This window comes from Emys orbicularis, chromosome 8 (genome assembly GCF_028017835.1).
Source record: "Emys orbicularis isolate rEmyOrb1 chromosome 8, rEmyOrb1.hap1, whole genome shotgun sequence".
NCBI classification, from domain to species: Eukaryota; Metazoa; Chordata; order Testudines; family Emydidae; genus Emys; species Emys orbicularis.
The window spans coordinates 39,250,136-39,270,641 of NC_088690.1; the positions used below are offsets into that span (position 1 = coordinate 39,250,136).

Sequence of the window (20,506 nt, forward strand, 5' to 3'; positions counted from 1 at the left end):
ATAAATAAGAGGAGGACCTGGAACACATTACATGCAGTAGGAAAGTACCACCACCAAACATTTACACAAATTATATTTAAAACACTCACTATTAAATAATGCCAAAATAGTCTAATCAGTTCAAATAGTGTTGATTTATATCTCAGGAAACAACATTTTTATGTACAGCTGCAATACGATATTGGAATTTCCAAACTGGTGTTCACTTGAATGTGTTTATAATACATATGTACAGGAAATGGGATACTATCTACAAACTTAGCACTTCAAAGAACTCTTCTTGTTGGGCATGCTTCAATAGGGAAGCGATTAACTTATTTCTAAGGCAGTGTCTTATTTTTCCCTTTAATGTAAAGGCTGTTGTATTTATCACAGTACAGACCATTTTTTCATGTTTTTCACGACAGTGTTACAAAAAGTCACTTGCATGTCATATAAGGTCATGCAATGAAGAAGATTAGTCACTTGCTTAAACATTTGGTTCTGGTACATTTACAGGACTGTAAGATCCATTTATCTTTGCTTTCCTTGACTTGTAAACCAATATTGCAAGTGCAGGGATTGCCACTGTTGTTAAACAAGAGAGCACAACAATCACAGGAATCACATAATCTGTTTCTTTCACCATTTCTGCAAAACGAGGGAAAAAAAAGAGACAGAAGAAGTTGATTAAAAACTGTTACAAGTAGATGTATGCACATCACTGTAAGGCAATGTTACTGTTATGTCATCTTCCTCTCCTCCAGCTTTGAGCATATTGTCTGACCCCTTTGAATTCTTTCACTGGATTCCTCTCTCTTACTGCATCACATTCAAGGTCTTGTCCACATGTACAAGGCCCTCTGTAATCTTGGTACATCTACATCTCTGATCCTATTTCCCCACCCTACCCTCTTTCCAATCAGTTTATCTTTCTGTTGCCATCATCTCCTGACTCCTCCCACACTGGGTTCGCACTTTTTATAATGCAGTTCCCTATGCCCAGTGGTGTCTATCGGACAAAGATTTGCATAGGGGAACTCTAGCTTTCCTGAGCTCCACTTATGATCACTAATTCAGGGTATCTTAGAAAGTGCCCCTCAGTACTATGCTCCATGATATTCTCCCCTGGCGCTCCAAAATGAATGTGAACATGTGCATGATATAGTCTGGGGGCACTGAAGCAGCTGTTCCACATGGATCCTGCTCTGAAAGAGCTATCCTCCCATGTTAACAGCTATGAACGGGTGAATTGACTTTATTATGGTTTTAGTTTCTCATTTTTCTGAGTGGAGCAGTGCCCCAGCTATTGCAATGGGACAGACCCTACTGCCTTCAACTGGAACACGCTCCTGGTTCTCATCTGCATCGCACTCTCCCTCCTCCTTCAAATCCCTTCTTAAAACCCACTTCTTCAAGCAATCTGTCTAGCATTCTCTTCTTCAGTAAACACCCTCCCTAATCAACTTAATCATTGTTCAGTGTCTTGGGTTTGTTAGTCTTACGTAAGTTCAGGCCTGTTTGGCATAGTACACAATAAAGCGTGTTGTAAGCTGGCTGCTCCAGGGAGGATCAGGAGGCATTCTCCCTCAAGCAGACAGAGTGCCTCCAGCAGCTCCCCAGCGCACATCAAGGCGCCCTCTATCTCCTTTTGTGGGGTTCAGGCTTCTTCTCCTTATGTGCCAATCTTGCTCTGCAGACTGGTGCATAGAGGAAGTGGGGCTATGCCTGCCTTCTCCCCACCTCCCTTGAGCCACTGTGCCACTTTGGGGTAGCATTGCTAAGAGTATCAGTGCTGTATAGGAAGCTATTACATTATTGATATTCACTAGTGAACTGTTCTGTTATGTTTTTCACCACTAACCATGGTATATCTATGTGTGGGTGAACAGTACACTAGCTGTGCTAACAGCAACCTTTCAATCACTGGAAGATAACAATACAAGTAAGTTCAAAGCAACATATATGCCTACCTACAACAGCTATCTCAATCACATCAGTGTTATTTCTAGTCTCATTGTTATTTCCAGTCTCATGGTGTATGCCTGTGTCATTTTTGCTGACTGTAGAGGTGTCATTCTGTGATGAGAGGATGGTTGTGTTGCTTGGATGGATCTTTTGCGGGACTGTCTGTGGAGGTGAATTACTATAGGTTGTACTCATAATAGTGATATTTTCCCCTTCATCAACATTGTCTGGTGGAGATATTAACTCTGTAGTATTCTGGGGAGGAACTAAAAGGAAAGAAAATGTTGGGTAAGATTTAAATGCAAATGTAGAGACTGACAATCACAGCAGGCTCTCAGGGCATTAATTCAGTTGAATGATTCACTACAATCTTTTCTTTAAAATCTACTTGATCACTAGCTAAAGGTACTCTCTAGTCTTCACACAGTGCTGCTGGCAGGAAGGATATTTTATTAATTGATGGACATAGCACCCTTCACTTTATACCGAACTTTTTTTCTTTAATTTAAAATGATTATGTATATTCATGAAAGGAGAAAAATAGACAAGCATGGCTTCTGAAGTCCTCATTCTACAGAACAGGCACAGCAAAGGCAAAGACAAAGAATCAGAAGCTAAAAGAGAGCATGTTTGCCCAGCCTTCAGACATGTGACCTTTCTCTGAGAAAGTCATTAGGATTCCACGGTTTCAAACCCTGTTTTGCAGGACCCCAATGTAAGGGACTGTTAAAAGATTTTGGAGAACAATTGTTTTCTGATGTCTGGATCCTTCTGGAGAACAGACTTCACTGTTGATCTGTTCCTACTAATTATATATGACAAGACCCTGGGTAACTCACTACATGACACACACAACATTAAAATCCTAGGGAATGACAAAAAATGACCCCAAAACCTAGAGTCTGAAGAAATTGGCTGATATTTTAGACCACGTTTTATGCCTCTAGCAAAAAAACGAACAAACCCCACTTCATTAACATAGAGAACATTATTTTAACTGACCTTTGACATCAAGCATTATATTTTTAAATTGCTGTCCGAGCTCGTTGCTGGATTCACATTAATACATTCCTGCATCCTCTAGCCGAGCCCCATATATGGTATATCTGTCACTTTCACATACTATGGGTATGTCTACACAGCCCATGGCAGTGAGCCTTTCAGCTGGGCTGACAGCCTCGGGCTCGTGGGGGTTGTGCTACCTCTTAAAAATTGCTGTGTGGATATTGTGGCTTGGGCTGGAGCTCGGGCTCTGAAGCCAACTCTCTCCCTAGGGGTCAGAGCTCAAGCTCCAGGCCAAGCCACAATTTAAACATGCTGCCTACACAGCTATTTTTAGTGCAGTAGCTCAAGCCCTGTGAGCCCGAGTCTGTCGCCTCGGCATGGAGGCTTTCTGCAGGCTGCCAGTGGCTGTGTAGATGCACCCGATGGGGATCTAGTGATTCAGAGAGCTTTGCCTGAGGTAAATTTTACCCTTAATGACTAAGGGCCATTCTTGACCTCACAGAAGCCAAAGGCAAAATTCTCACAGATTTCAGTCTGAGCAAGATTAGCCCTAAAATTTCGAAGCAAGGCTTACAATGTATCATGTTGTACACACCTTGAACAATTAAGTCCACAGTTTTTTTCTCTCTTCCAAACTGGTTAACTCCTTCACACTCATAAAGCCCCAAGCCTTCAGCCTTTATGTTATTTATAGTTAAAGTTGCATTTTCAGAAAGAAACTGCGACTCTCCACTGATTGAACGCTTTGTCCAGGAGATCTTTGGAGCTGGATTACCATAGCTGGTACATGTCATTGTCACAGCTCCCCCTTCTTTCACTGTGGTGGAGGGGGTGACAGAGACTGTTGTATTTCTTGGTCCATCTAAAACGAAGGATCCATTGTTAGTTATTAATAACAGGAGCAAAGAGAGGGTTCTTTATTAGGTGCTAGATTGTCAGCCCTGGACACTGAAATCCTCTATTTATCCTCAAATCAAATACAGCACAGATAGCTTTTGAGCTTCAGTGCAAGCCCTCCTTAGCCAATGTGCCTCAGTCCTGACCAAGAGGGTCTGTTTATATGGATGGGAGGGCAGTACAGTCTCAATCCCCACTCAGTTCTTGAGCTGAGACTGCCATCACTCTGAAGCTAAATGGGGACTAGCCCTTATACACTGCACATTGGGACAACTCCCCTCTCCTTTTGTACAGCCCCTATAAGGGCCACACATTCACAGCCCCTGTGCTCGGGGACTGCAGAGGATGTGACTTACGATAGATTACGATATATTTGATTTGTGCCTGCAAAGAGGTGGCAGACTCCCTATACTGTCACATTTCTGCCTGCAGTCAATTGCAAGTACCAAACTGGGCCCTGATCCTACAATGAGTTCCTTGGGTGCGCAAGGATCTGTCCAGAGGATGCTCATTACAGGATTGGGGCCTTAGAGGCTAGGATGACACCCCTTTGGAATTTTGACCATGAATTCTACTGTATATTTGTTTTTGTGACGTTGCTGTCCAAATGTAGTTAAACTGTATTCATTATAGGGATAACATTATTGTATACACCTCCCGTCAGACATGTGAATCACATTATGAAATTTCCTAATAGTGCTGTATAGGGTTGAAAAAGAATTAATAAATAATGGTGAAGCAAGGGACTCTGACTTGTCATTGTCTGATTGCTTTGATTGATGCAATGCACCTAGGTGTCTTGGCAACAATCTTATATTTTAAGTAAACAATTAAATATTATAGGGAATGATCCTGCAGTTCTTTTTCAGAGACTGAATCTGAAGTTGAGTTTTGCCAAAGGCAGGACCTACAGGACTGGGCCTGTCATAAGGAGAATTTAATTAAAAGGCACAGGGACAGGTGAAAAGATTGATTTTCAGGTGAGATTTCAAAGAGGTAGTTAATGAAGCAGACAATAGATGACATTTATAATTCATCATATTTTAAGCTTTACTGGAGGAAATGGTCTCTAAAAGAAATTCATAGATTGCAAAGATAACATTTGACACAAATGGTTATTCTTCACATGAAGGGATTACAAGACTGTGCCCAGAGATGATACGACCGAAGGGCCATGTCCTATCCTTGATCTTTGTGCAGTACAGTCACTGACATCAGTGCGAGATCCAGTGTGGATCAGGAGTACCTTTTTATATCCCTAACTTTGTAGCCCTGGTCCATGAATCCTAATGTAAAATTTAACCCCTAATATAAATATACTTACAGTTTACACTCAATCTCTGTGAAGTCTGTCTTTTCTTGGGTTCAAATTCCATTTCATCAATCGGTAATTCAGCCAGACAAATAATCACTTTCCCAATGTCTTCAAAGGTGGGGATAAAAGTCAATGTCAGACTTTTTGTCTCAATGGTTTTGGTGCTTCCTTCCTCATAAAACTCTTTCATGCTAGAAACAGATCCATCTTTCTCCAGCTGCATCGTCAAACGCTCAGAAGGATACACTTTGGGAACCATACAGGTGATATTGGCTTTTTCCCCAACATTCAGGGGTGTGCTGATCTCAATGACTGGATCACTGGGAAAAGCTAAAAGAACAATACCAGTTACTTTTTACTAGAGAAAGGCCAAAGAGACAACCATTGAAACTAGAGCCAGAATTGAAAGTCCCTCAAGTTCACATGTGTTCATGACTTGGCTTTTGATTAAGTCCACTACAGTCATGAAATATGGGTCCATATTTTGGGGTTTTGACCCTCCAGATTCTTTTCACACACACACTCAAAGTTTGGGGTTTTTGGATCTGGGGTATAGGTTGGATCCATCTTTCTTTTTAATACATGTCCATGTTAAAAACAGTGTGGCATTTTATGAAAGATAGAAAAATACTGATCTTTTTTAACTGATAGAATTAGAAAATAACAGCTACCATATATATATATATATATTTCTAAATTAGTGACAGACAACAATAATACTGTTCTTAGAAATAACTGGAATAAAAAGGCATAGCATGTGCTGTATCTTCATTTAGAAGGCCCAGCATCTATTAATTTTAATTATTACCCCCAGCAGCTATTGAATGTGGCTCCCAAATAATGGCAGCTACCATTAAATATAAAGACCTTCCTATGCCAAGCCAAAATATTAAGGTATATGGGACTGATTTGTTCCCAACGAACTCAGTGACAAAACTGCCATTGATTTCAGTGGTGTAGAAAATATGCCTTGTATCTGCAGCTAATATAGTGGCCAGCAGAGTGAATTTACAAAATCCCTGTAATAAGAGCCAACTCCTGCTCACTTCACAAGAGTAGGCCTGTTGGAGTCAATGGAACAATTTGTATCAGTAAAGTGGGCAGGATTTGATCCTAAGGGCCAGATCCAATACTCACTGATATAAACAGAAAGATTTCCATTGACTTCACTGGGCTTTGGATCAGGCCCTTAATACTCAAATTTTCCCCAAACATTTCCACCCAGAGCATATTTTTTTCAGCTTTTTGAACACTTCAAGGGGACTATCTTCTGGCTTTCATATACTTTGAGGAAAACACCAAGAGTAAATAAAACCAGGAAGATTAAATTCACTCTAGATAGCCTAGTTCAAGATGCCTAATAAGAAATCCCTGCACCAATCTATGACCCCTACCAGGAAATATATGTTTAAACTATATCAGAATTGTTGTGCTAGGGATATAATTGACCCACCACTGTAGGAATGATTAATCACATTTATTTTGAATGAGCATTGCACCAATGTCACATATAAAGGGAATAAATCACTTACAGTAAACATCAACCTTGATGCTTTTTTCTTCTTTCGCATCGCCACAACATGCACTGCAGAGATACTCATGCTCATTCTCAATGCCAACAGGATCCATAGTCAAGATGGAGCTGTTCCCCATGTTGGTCACTGACCCACCTAGGGGGTTGTCCATCTGGGTTCTCCAAGAGAAACTTGGGGATTCACAGCCAATAGTACTACAGGTCAGCTCAAGTTTATCTCCAATCTGAGCAGCAACGTCGCGTTCAGGTGTAATCTTAATTTCAAAAGCTTTAGCTGAAAAAGGGAGAAAAATGCAAACTCAGCAGCATTCATTGCTCATGTTCTCCTTTGCACTGGCAATCTAGTATGGTATATGAGATTATTAAAGCCTGCCTCTTGTTTTACTATTTTTAAATTAATAGTTGCATAGGGCAAGTTAAACTATTAATAATTAGCACTTAAATAGTACTTTCCATCTCCAAAATACTCTACACACATTAACTAACCAACTGATGAACAATGTAAATCCATTGAAGTCAATGGAGCTACACGACTTTACACCAGCTGGGATCTGTCTCTAAAACTTTGCAGCAGACTAATAGGTAAATACGTTACCAAGGAAGGTTATAGAATCACCTTCACTGCAGATATACCTGACTAATACTATACTTGACTGATATCTATCAGGGATGCTTCAGGGATAATAAAATCAAACCTACAGTGATGGGCTAGAGATCTCTTCTAACCAAAACAATTCTATGATTCTATAGTGCAATACATTTCTTAGCAAACTAAATTACAAAATGACTGCATTACTACAGAATAGTCAGTGCTGAATAAAATTTTTCTTGCTAGTTAAACAGAACATCTTAACTGATCTTAACAAATTTTTATTTACTGAAATGCAAAATCAGTTTCCATAAAGAGAAATGATTCTAAAATAAAGGAAAATTCAAATTAATTACAACAATTGATTAAGTAACAAAACAAAAACTCACAAGTCACAAACCCCAGTAAAAGCACTGTCACTGATGGAATTATTCTTCCCATTTGTGTAAATTTTTGCAATTGATATATTATGAAAAGAAAGCTAGCTCCAAACCCTGGCTCTCTGTTCTCTCTGAAGAAACACGGTGTGAGTCTGCAGCTCTGAAAATGACAGAACAGTTACTCGGCTCTTTATAACAATTCTGGTTGGGGTGGAGTGAAGGAAATCTCTAGATGGGGATACCCACAGCAGAGTTAGGAAAAATCCCCCTGTAGGCTGTGTAGATGGTTTCAGCGCCCTCTACTGCTTTCAGAGACAGGATTACAATGTGTCTTTTTCAAACGAATTCCAAAACAGAACTAGCAAAATAAATATATCAGAGATGGAGAATATCAAGAACACTTCAGATGAGAAAAATCTTTTTAAGCCCAGGATAAAATTATTTTAGCATTGTTATTGCATATCACAGGTATAAGGAGCAAAATAAGGACCTGATCGTTCAGATGGTCAGTCATGTGAAAGAAGCTATTCATGTGAGCAGTTCCACTGAAGTCAATGGAACTATTCACCTAGTTAAAGTTACTCTCATGCATACTTTTTGCATGATTGGGTTTTATGGGGACAATCCTACAAACACTTGAGTAATTTTACTCAAGTGAGTTGTCCCTTTGAAATCAGTGGGACATCTTGCATGAATAAAGCTACCCATATGCCTGTGGTTTTGAGGATTGAGCCATAAAAATAAGGAAACACGGATCTAAGTCAGGTAATGTAGGACTAGAAATGAGCTCAAATCAAAATCCTGGATCCTAACACCCCGGATCCAGCTCCAGTCTTTAAGGCTCAGGCCAATCACCTACAGCTGAATAGACTGAGTCGTTGGACTGAGTCTGCTGGTTCCAGTAGGGCAACTGAACAGATTCATTATTTTTAATGGCAGCTAAAGGGAAATTGCCCCTCAAATGGCTCTTTTTTTCTGGGACACCACTGATTGATTTTCCTCTAGATTGTCAATCTATTTCTGCAATCATACATTGTCCTATTTAAATAACGGAATCAAAACAGCTGAAAACTTGCAGGTTGTTAAACTGTAGGTGGATTTAAAAAAAGTTGTCTTTTTTCTTTTAAAAGAAGCAATTTAAACTGACATTTTCCAGCTTTCATGCCCTTACTCAGTAATAGGGAAAGCGTGAACATGTTATCTGAAGGAATAAACACAATGTTCCTATTTTAAGTGGTTTTGTTCCGGGGTTATATGAAGCCCATCTTGAGCAAAGGATATTTTTGGAGACAAGTGCTGGCTGGTAGGTAGATGTCATTAAAAACAAAGTGAAAGCAGATTTTCTTTGTCCAGTTTAAACTGGGAAAATGCCACTAATGCAAAAAATTGAGAAGCAGAATTTGCAGAATATAAAGCAGATATTGCTTACTAATTTTTGTAGCGTTCAGTTTTTTATTCAGAGGGCATTGCCAAATACAAGTGGCAAGAAATCCAGGACAAAAACGTAAAACATGCTTTAAAAATGTCTATGATGAATTAATTAAATTTGATATGTGATCATTTAACTGTTAAGCTAATTGCTGTAAAATGTGGCTGTTATGTATTGCTTATTTCATCTCTGGTCCTGATGCAGGTATCAAGTAATAATCTGCATAAAATAAATGAGAAAATATAGAAAAAATAAACACAAATCCATAAGCCCCAAATATAAATAACAGTGAGCAAAGGCAGGTACCACACCGAAGTCCAACTTTTTGAGTCATGTAGGTCATGAGGTTAACACATTATTCATTGGAGTTAATAATGGTTTCATTTTACCCCATTCAGGTAAGAGCAGTAGCAGCAGATACAAGGAATACTTCTCATGTAATGTGCTCCTCCTGGTCCCTAGAGACCATGGCTTTAGCAGGAACCATTTTTCCAGGTTCCTGACTGCAGCTGCCCTGGGAATCCCCCCTAAAGGGAGATTTTACTGCACAAGTTAATATGCTCCCTGGAACGCTAAAATGACTGTACATTGTAATAAATGCATAAATCCCAGTGAGAATCTCAATACCATGTCCAATAAGAGGCAACAGAGACTATGTTTATAAACATCACAGATAATAAACACACCAACACGAAAGGAGTGTAATAACTGGTAGGATGCAAAAATTAGCTCCAAAGAGAAAATGGACATCTAGGTCAGAAAGGTGAAGGAAACCGGAAATATAGGAGAGTTAAAAGAGACAACCCAGTCCACTAATTACCAAGAGAACCCTGGAAGAAGGAGACACCTGAGCTCAGAATCCCTAACCTGAAGTGAAGACCATGGAGTTTGTCATTGTCATGGTGGACAAAAAAGAAAAATCCTCTCAGGAAAGAGAAAAGGTTATGGAGTAGAGTCCTTACATGCTTGAAAACCCTCAAATCACAGAGCACAGAACGTGTGCAGTGTACAGACTGGGTAACAGTGCTTCGACTCAACGTAAAAAAAAAAAGATTTTTGAAGGGGAAGTAAAAGTCCCCTTTGTAGTAAAATTGCTGGTACATGCTTTGTCATCATTACAGAGGAGAGAGCTCATACATACGGTGATTCTGAAGTCTGGACTGTTCAGATACTTCTAATGTAGATTTCCATGAAGAGCATGTCCTCAGTCCCCAGGAATGAGACAGCATAAAAGTGGTAGGGCATGTCGGCACCCTGAAGGCATTGCAAAGGAAAGCTACAAATGCTGTGGGATTTTTCATCAAATAACATGGAATGGGAAATGTCAGCCTGATCCAACTGCCATTAAACTCAGTGGGACACTTTTGATTGACTTTGAAGGGAGCTGGATCAGGCCCTGAGCTGGTATGCCAGGCCCCGAGCCAACTAGACATCAGCCATATATTTAGCAGAGACAGCAAAGGTAACTGTACTGATATCTGGACAAATATGTTGCTGGTATCAGAGCAGTACCCATTTTACATATTGTTAGAGGAAGTGCAAGACTCACCAGAGGCAGTGGTTCCTCAATACAGGAAGATCCTGACACAAAGTTGACTTCCATATGAGCCTTTCTGGTTCCTAGTTTAAAAAGAAAAGGTACTTTATTGCTGCAACTGCCATCCCCCGCCCTGTGCCTGCCACGGGCACACCAAGTCATGGGAGCACCACTTTTGCTTGGTGCAGGACTGGATCTCTATGGAAGCAGATAGAGAACAGCTGACAGGTTTTAGGCGTTAACCTCAAAGGTTCGGATCCCACATGTCATTTGAATTAAAATCTGGGGTGAGGTAAAAAAGAGAAGGGGCATCACAATGAGGATGAACACCACAGAAAACACTGGCAGGAATTCTGACATGGAAGGCAGAGTGTAATGAGACCATTACTGCTAAGTGTTATAGGAGTGCAATATAAAAGAGATGTCTGCATATATGTGATTAATTAAGAGATAAAAGGGCCAGTAGATACTGCTCAAGTATATGCAGCATTGTTCCTGGGTAGGACCAATAAAACTTGTTGTGCACTGCAGATGGCTTCTTTGTGTACAACTGTTTACATTTTTGTGTGCAGCTCTTAACACTGTGTCAAAAAACAGAGTTCTCCTTGTGTCTGGGCCCATGACTAGAGATATCACGCAGGATGGCCAGTTGAGAAATATGCTAAAGCTAAAAGTTCTAAGCAATTTTGGAATTAAAGCTATAGCAGTAGCAGGAGGCCAGGAAAATGCAGGAAGGTTGTGGCACTGCAAAGAGAGCCGGAGAAGCAACTTAATCTGAAAATATTTTCAACAGCCTGTTGCAAATCTGAGGAGTATCAACATGGCACATGATTTCAGTTCTTCACATCAATTTGCTGGATGTTTCCCCCCCAATTCTCTTGCTAGCAAGCTGCATGGACAAAAGACTGAAAGAGTTAAAATCCAGCATTGATGTGTCTTTCCACTATTTCCAATAATTGAAATTCGCTTTACTCAAGGCTTGGAGGGGAATCCCAGATGGTTGGTGTGACTGGGAAAGGGGTTCACTTACAAAGTACATAGTACAAGTACATGGGCATTTTATCTCTGATCTGAAAACAGGACATAAAGCTGCTTTTCAGGAAACTGACATGAGATTTTTTTGGCATGTGAAGAGAAGGAAAGGGAAGCTGCTTCTGAAGTAAAGATTCAGCATTAGCTTTAGTTCATGCTCCTATAACTTTGCTGAACAGCTACCTGATGGAGTTCAAGAGGCCAATTTGCTGAAGACATAAAAAAATAATCACAGGATACAGATTTATTTGATCAAATATTCTTGTAATCTGCATGTAAAGGAGGGTAGTCTATTAATTGGCCATCATAACTAAAGGCTCAAATCCTATTGGACAGGGACCATGGAATTATATGGCACTCCCCATGTTAACAACTCTCATTTTATCACAACTTTCATGACATTTCATGTTTTATTTAAGCCCCAGCATCTGGAGTCAAGTGATTAGGTGAGAATCTCAGATTTTTTAAAAATAGGTTTCTATTTTTCTATTTTTGCATCCCTCATAGCTGTGGAGAAATGCTTGAAAATGTGACCCACTCGCACCCTGACAGCTCACAAACCAGAAGGCAAAGAAAAAGATCCCAACATTCATTTTTATTTTTGTGAGGCTGATTCATGATTTTTGAAAGTTTGGGGTTGGCAATACTGCACTCCCCATTCTCTTGCAGGTCCTCTCCCTGTTCCTCCCCCATCCAGTTCAATCAATTAAGTACTGATGGTCTACTGGCTTCATGTAACATTAAATCCAACGTATTTTACTTAGTCCCCATATTTTCAGTGCGCTGCAGAGCTTTGTATTATAACCCATTGTTGTCTTGTGGAAGGTTTCAGGGGAAACATGGAGGGTTTGATTAGGGGGTAGGGGAAAGTTGAGACTGTAGCACCTAAAAAAGCCTGGGAGGTGGTTTTGTGTTTCAGTGTCCAAGGGACAGCTGAGATTTTTAGTACTAGAGAGAGGATTAATCTCTCTCTCTCTCCCTCCCTCCCCTCACCTTTTTCCAGGGGGATAGAAGTGACTTCAAATATGAGAGATGTGAACTGAGTTTTAATTTCTTATTTTCCCTCCAGCAGCCCGTGACAGCAACTAACTGCTCTGCTGCACCCCACCCGAGCCCTCTGTTTCTATATCCATCAACAAGGGATATAGGATATTTCTGCTTGATCTTTTTGCTAAAAATGCCCAGCATTGAAATAGTTAACAGTATTAACACGTATAGCTCCATTCCAGCAAAGCACTTAAGCATAGGCATAACTTTAAGTACCTGCACTGTTTCACTGATTTAATCCATTGGTGCTTCCAGGGCCGGCTCTGGCTTTTTGGCCGCCCCAAGCAAAAAAAAAAAAAAAAAAAAACGGGGCGGCCAGAACGGCAAAGAAAAAAAAAACAAAACCTGTGGCGCGGCTGGAGCGTGGGTGCAGGGGGACCGGCTTGGGGGGGGGGGAAGGGGAGGGAGTGGGCGGGAGAGAGAGAGAAGGGGGCGGCCAGGGCTACAGCATGGGCGCTGCCACGCGGCCCCTCCCGCTGCTCCGCCTCCTGCCGCCTGCTGCGAGGGCTCCGCTCCGGTTGGCGGGGAGGGAAGGAAGAGGATTGCCCTGCAGGGTGCTCTGGTTCTCCGCGCCGCCACCCCTTACAGGGCAGCCAGAGCGGAACAAAAAAAAAAAAAAAAAAAAGCGGCCGTGCCACCCTAGGATTGGGCAGAATGCCGCCTCGAACAATCTGCCGCCCCAAGCACCAGCTTGCTCAGCTGGTGCCTGGAGCCGGCCCTGGGTGCTTCTACCCCACCGACCACTAGCCTCCACTGTAGCTGTGCTATTTTCTCTGACTCATCGCCATGGGCCGGTGCCTGGCTCCACTCCCAGACCCTGATACTGCCCTCTGTATGGTTCCAGGAAGGGGAAATGTGGTACACTGCTGCTGAGTCAACTAGTCCCCTTTCACCTCACATTTTTGCTGAGATACACATATAGATCTAATTAAGGATAATTAGGTCGTGTGGGCAACCTTAACTCTGTTCCTATGTACACGGGCAGGGCCCATGCATTGATATGGAATCCACCCCTTATTGCAGAATTGTATTCCAGGTTGTAAGCTATCGTCTATTTAAAAAATTCTGAGACAGTTTTTCAGGCCTATTTCACTCCCTTTGCTCCCCATGGAAATGCCGAGATGTGTGGAAGTGACATAGCTGGCTCGTACGTCATCCTCACCACACAACGTAGTTGCTTCACTTTCCATTCCTACCAGTTTAACAAAAAAATCTCTGAAGGTATCCAGACTCAGGAAAAGGGACTATCAAAAGGAAAATAAATGTTAGGCATTTACACAGATGACAAAATAGATAATTTTTAATTAGGTTTTGTTCAGAGACGCTGTTTATTTGATTAAAAAAATCCTGACATTTATATACAAAATAAATACGCCCTCCTGTCACCCCAAAAAAATTCCCTGATCTCCATCCTTACGTATTGTTGTTCACAGAGAGTGCAGGCCGTGGAAATTCCAAGTTTTAAGTTTTAAAGTGAGAAAGCAATGACTTTCATTAACAAAGCCCTATCTAAAATTGGACTTCTGGTGCATATCCTGTTTTTAAACCCACATTGCCAGGAAAAATACAATCGAAATTAAAAGACAATTTAAAAAGGAAATTTTATCAAATTGGACAGATTAAATTCCACTTTCTTTAATGGTGCAATACAAAGGGTTTGGTTTGTTTTTTTAAATCACAAATATTTCAAGGCTTCAAAAATGGGGGTAACTGGGGGCAAATGTACTTAGCAAGCATGTGTGTGTAAATTCCCAGTGCACACACAGTTCTGTCTTGATTTCTATAGCAAGTGCATGTAGTGGTATTGTACATGCTACTATATCATTTCCAATGGCTTATCTTTAAAACTGGTTTCATAATAGACAAAAACTTGTATGAAGAAATTGATACGGAAAATATTGCAAAATTTGCCAGATAAATTCTTAGAAAAACTAGATCTTTTAGGCTGGGCTAGAAGCAAAGCCCTGGATCGAAACACTCCCTAAATACTGTAAAATCTGACACCCCAGATTCAGACCTGAATTTTGCAAGTGGTCCCTGTCTTTATAAAGGTCTAAATCCAAACACTGCTAAACTTTCAAATTTTGCAGTTTGAGCCTAGCTCTTCATCTACATTTTTGTTTGTGAGCCAAATGTATTCAGACGTATCAAAGGCACTTGTCCTCACTGAAGACAACCGTAATTGAACCCCCCTGGAATTATAAATTAAGAGACAACACTTGTTTTGAATTACATTTTTTGTTTTCATTCATATATCTATTGGATTTTGTTCTGGGTTCACTGGACTTCGGCCTGGGGCAGACTGCAGGCTCAGAAAATGTGCAAGAACAAAAATAATACAAGTTGAAAACATTTAACAACGAATTATGAACAAGCTGCTTACCTCCTAGAGTGCCAGCACCCACACATGGCAGTTCTCACTGAAGTAGATCCCTAGAGTACAATGCTGGCTCAATGGAGGTCAGTAGGACTTTTGCCATTGATTTCAGTATAGCCAGGATTTCACCCCGGTCTTCAGAACTAGATTCAGTCAAATAGAAGGTGCAGGGGAGCTTTGTGACCAACTTCTGCTATCGCTCACCTGCGACTGTGCAAGGGCTCTGCGCGCCAAGAAACATGTGGATCCACAAACATGACAAAGGCAATTGTTGAGATCAGCCATTGTAACAAACCATTGGTGTAACATTACAAGTAAAACATCATAGAATAGAAATAGGTGCAAAAAATTCCTGTGTTGGCCCTCCCAGCTACACTGTAGTTTACTACCTAAATATAGTTTGGATTTATGAAAACCAAACAACATACAAAATACCAGACTATAGAAGTATCCTACCAACTATGTACCAGACACGATGTTCTTCATTTTCTTATAATGCCCCTGCAGAGGAGTCACATATATGCCAATAAGCACAGGGAGATGGAATGGTTAGCCCTGTGTAAGTTCAGAAACTTTAAGATGGTTTAGCTCTATGTAAATTCAGGAACTCCTAACGGATGAAAACTGAGGAGTGACTCACTCCCCTCATTTTCTTCCCCCACCTGCCCAGTGAGCTGAAAAGGACTATTCTTTGACCTGATAAGCACTTACTTTTTTTTCTCGAGGGAATGAGCTGGAGACCCTGTTCCAGGAAAAACCCACCCCAACTAGAAAAAGAAAATAAACAGATTTGTTTTTGTCTCTCCCAAGCCACTCCAAAGGACCAAACACCAAAGAGATGTCGCCATTGCAACTGGTAGGGCATTGTGTTACTATCTGCATCACAAAAATATAACAATTTTAAAAGCCAGATGCTAGTCTGTGACCATTGTGGCGCTTTTTCTGCATGATCATCATGGTATTACAGTAGATTTAAAATCAACAAAATACCATATTTTAATCTAGTCTAAATGTCTATGCATTTTTCAGCAAGAAGCATCATCTCAGCACCTTGCTCTGTTAGCACTTGAGTAGCAAGAACATGCTAATGTATGAGTAGCTAATAGCCTGATAAGAATGGTAGGCAATGAGTCTTACAGACAAGCCAAGTTAATGGAGACAGGAATTCTTGGGATTTATTCTCCCCCTTCAAGAGAATTATTTGGCCAGGCTTCAAAGCCGGGTCCTTGTTGCTAGAGATAGACAGCCAAGCAAGAATGGCTTTCATGGCTGTGTCACCCTCTATCAGAGGCCATGGTACTTTTTAAGCGATAAGAAAGGTAACTTGAGAATTGTGATGCATGTATGAAATTGCTGGCAGGCACAGTTAGGCTTTGTACTGAATTAACTCAAAAAGAGTGTCTGGCTTTTAAAATCACCACATTTCTTAGCAAAGGAAGTTTCTCAAAATGCTTTTGTAACATTAATTCTTAAAGAACAGATTGCTCTGAAGATACAATTAGTGGGATAAATTCTGCTTCCACGGCACCCTGGAAAAGCCCAAGTAATTCTACTGACATCAACAGGAATACTCTGGATGTGTACCAGTTTAAATGATGACAGGATTTGTTATGTTCCTTAGGGGGGACATCTTAAATGGTAACACCTGAGACTTAGCCTCCAAATACAGTTAAGCTTTATTGCAACACATCTTAACCTGATCTTGCAACCACACTTCTCTAAATGTTCTTTGTGCATTTAACATCTCATATGGTATGATGACTCAATATTCCTAAGGCCAGGTGGCCATTTCAAGTTCCAGTTGGCAGCCTGTTTTAATATTCATGAGCGAATTCATCTAGTTCACTGCTTAGCTTTCACCCAAATTATCCTGGCTCCTCAGATGCCTATTGTACTTCAATGATTACAACAAATATATATCAGAATGAAGATGAATTCTTTTCACTTATTTATAATTACATTTATAGCTAACATTTGATTTTGTGTTCCTATAGAAACCCTCAACAGAGTTAGATTTTTGGTAGGTCTTAGAATTACCTGATCTGCTGTTCCCTCCAGTACTATTGGGAATCACAGTTCCTGTTCTATGTTTCTAGGTTGCAACTGATTACTTGGATTTCCTTCAGCACTCCAGGAGTGGCTTGTTCCGTGAATGTGTGAAATTCGGAGAAGCAAAGAGGTGAGCATTTCATCTTAGTTGCTTGTCGCTTTTTCTTGTCATCTTGGTTGCTGGTCAGCATGCTTGCTGGTGACTTTTGAAGGAGAAAGTGTATTTGTTTGTAATTTTTTAATCTGCAAATATAGTCTATTAATTATATAGGATCTCATATGGCATGATGACTTGATATCCCTAAGACCACCAAACCAGGTGGCCATTTCAGGTTTCATTTGGCAGCCTTCAGTTATTTTTATTAACATTTATAGCTATCATTTGATTTCATATTCCTACAGAGAGCTTCAACACAGTTAGATTTTTGGTAAGATCTTCGCCTCTATCTGATCTGCTGTTTCCTCTGTCACTACTGGGAATTACAGTTCCTATCCATGGTTTCAAGCTGCAGCTGTTCCATGAATGTGATGAATTTTAAGAAGTAATTATATAATTCTGTGAAGTAACCGTATCTCAGGGTCAGTGTAGGGTTGTTACTGGTCACTTCTGAGTGAGGGGAAAGTATATTGTGTATAATTTTTAAATCTACAAATATATCTGATTAAAGGTTGTGGGTCTCAGGTAGTTTTGAAAAAAAATGTTTTATATTATAAAGTATTTCAGTTTCCCTTTAAATTGGAAATTGCTGATTATAAAATAGTGCTAAAGAATAATACCAGGAGAAGACTGCTATATGTAATGTAAATGAAGACAGATTCATGTGCTCCGTAGAGCCTTCCCCCATCTTCTCTCATTGAATACATGATACAGGATGATTGGAGGAACAGGAAGCAAAAAAATATCAACTAACAAACAAAACAAGCATTTTCTTCATATTATAGGTCATAACTCTCGCTGTGTGAGTAGCTGATTTTTTGGTTTGCTCAATTGAAATATTGAAAAAAGAAATTGTTTCAGGTTGAACCAAATTGTGGTTCAACCTCAAATCAAATGTTTCTCAAGTTTAACTCCTTTAAAAATACAATTGAGGTAAAATTCAGAAGAAAAAGTTATTTTGAATCAGAAAATCAAAATGTTTTATTTTGAAAATGCTGAAATGAAAAATTTAATTTTTTTCAGATTTTTTTTCTGTTCTTTTCCCCAACCAATGAACCAAAAAATTTGGCTAATTCAATGTGGCGAAATGTTTTGGTCAACTTGAATCTCCATTTTTCACCCAAAACTACTTTCGGTCAAAAAATTTCACCCAGCTCTAGATTCATAGATTCCAAGGCCAGAAGAGACCACTGTGATCTTATAATCTGATCTCCTTTATAACACAGGCCACAGAACTTCCCAAAAATAATTCCTAGAGCAGATCTTTTAGAAAACATCCAATCTTGATTTAAAAATTGCCAGTGATGGAGAATCCACAACAACCCTTAGTAAATTGTTCCACTGGTTAATTACCCTCCCATGTCAATACATTAGAAACAAAAGGAAGACCCAGGACAGGGTAGGCCCACTGCTCAGTGAGGAGGGAGAAACAGTAACAGGAAACTTGGAAATGGCAGAGATGCTTAATGACTTCTTTGTTTCGGTCTTCACCAAGAAGTCTGAAGGAATGCCTAACATAGTGAATACTAATGGGAAGGGGGTGGTTTAGAAGATAAAATAAAAAAAGAACAAGTTAAAAATCACTTAGAAAAGTTAGATGCCTGCAAGTCACCAAGTCAATGGCATTTTAAGAGGCTGGAATGAAACAGAATATAACTGATACTGTCACATCTGGGTTTACAACATGTAGCAGTGCTCAGTAAAAGTGGCTAGAGGCTAAGGCAGAAATTGTCAAATTAGTGGGAAATATGTATCCAACCCCCCTAAGGGGCTGTGAAAATGTCAACATTAAGGGGCAAAGTCTGCCATCCTGCTCATGTTGAGTGACACCTTACCCTATGGGGAGCTCACCAGGCTCCTCGCAGAGCGCGGTGCTGTTCAGTATGAATATAGGTGGCAGAAACTGGGCCTTGTTTATTTGTACAGTTCCTAGGATGGGCAGAATGAGAAGTCACACAATGATCTCACAGCTGTGGACTACAGCAGATAGCAGCCTGGATACAAACGCTGATCTCCTGAGGCTCTAAGCACCATTCCATTCAGTGGGGGTTGAGGGCACTCAGCACCTTGCAGGATTGGGCTCATAGTTAGTAAGTTGTAATGCAAATCACAAAAAGAACATAGGACTAAATGATGATTCAGTTGGTGTTGGTCCTGCTTTGAGCAGGGGGTTGGACTAGATGACCCCCTGAGGTCTCTTCCAATTCTAATCTTCTATGATTCTATGATGACTTTTGGGACAGCCTTGCGCAGCAATCAGTCCGTGAGCTGCTGCACCATCCCAAGAAGCACTGTGACTCAGCCCTGGTCTACACTGCAAACTTATGTCAGTATAACTATGTCGCTCTGGGGTGTAGGAAATCCATGCCCCATGAGTGAGGCAGTTATACCCACCGAGCTCCCCGTGTAGACAGCGCTATCTCGACGGGAGGGCTTCTACCATCAATGTAGCTACCGCCTCTTGGGGAGTTGGAATATCTATGGTGATGGGAGAAGCTCTCCCGCCAGTGTAGGTAGTGTCTTCACTAAGCGTGACAGAGGAGCCGCCTCTGCAGCACTCTAAGTGTAGACAAGCCCTTAGAGACACATCTGAGTCATAATTCCTCCTCTGCTTCCTTCCTTCTCTCTCCAGCTCCAGAAGGCATGGTTAGTGACTCACTCTTGGCATGTTCCAGCAGCAAATTATACCCTTCACCCTATGCTGACTATGTTGGCTCAGTTACTGTGGCCAACAACAGGTTAGGGTGGAGCCAAGGCTCTTCCCATTTCCTACCCTCCCATGCCCACCTGCTCCAGACTAAGTGGCACAAGGCTCTGTTTAGTCCTTCATGTTCAGAGCAAAGGTCTGAGTAGCCTGTGTAAGAGTGCATAGGGGTTCTTACTTCCTCTTACTTCCCTGCATAGATGCTCAGCCTGAGTCAAAATCTAGCCCAAAGGATGTATATCAATACATGTAATGGAGCCAATTCTGCTCATTGCCAGTTACTCAGGCAACATTCCCACCAAAGTAAATAGAAATTTTGCTTGAATCAGCAGAGTGATATTTGGCTCAGTCTTTGTAGCTTGGTTCATGGTGCCTGGAGAAAGAAAGGCAGGAAAAAATTCTGAAGAAACAAAATACAAAGTATTCTTATACAAACAGAGTCCTTCTCTTCCACAACTGCTCCAGATGTTTCCAGACAAATCTCAGCTCTGTGTTCAGGAATATCAT

The 20,506-nt window shown here is 40.6% G+C and overlaps 1 protein-coding gene across 1 annotated transcript in view; it reads right to left on the reverse strand.

Moving 5' to 3' along the window:
- Positions 1-469: 469 nt before the first annotated feature.
- The window catches only part of VCAM1 (vascular cell adhesion molecule 1), a 67,890-nt gene continuing 47,853 nt past the window's right edge, over positions 470-20,506 (reverse strand). The window contains exons 3-7 of the mRNA XM_065409375.1: positions 6,697-6,972; positions 5,174-5,494; positions 3,548-3,814; positions 1,953-2,213; positions 470-630 (exon numbers count right to left, since the gene is read on the reverse strand). Coding sequence (XP_065265447.1) covers positions 470-630; positions 1,953-2,213; positions 3,548-3,814; positions 5,174-5,494; positions 6,697-6,972 — 1,286 coding nt within the window. The remainder of the gene's footprint in view (positions 631-1,952; positions 2,214-3,547; positions 3,815-5,173; positions 5,495-6,696; positions 6,973-20,506) is intronic.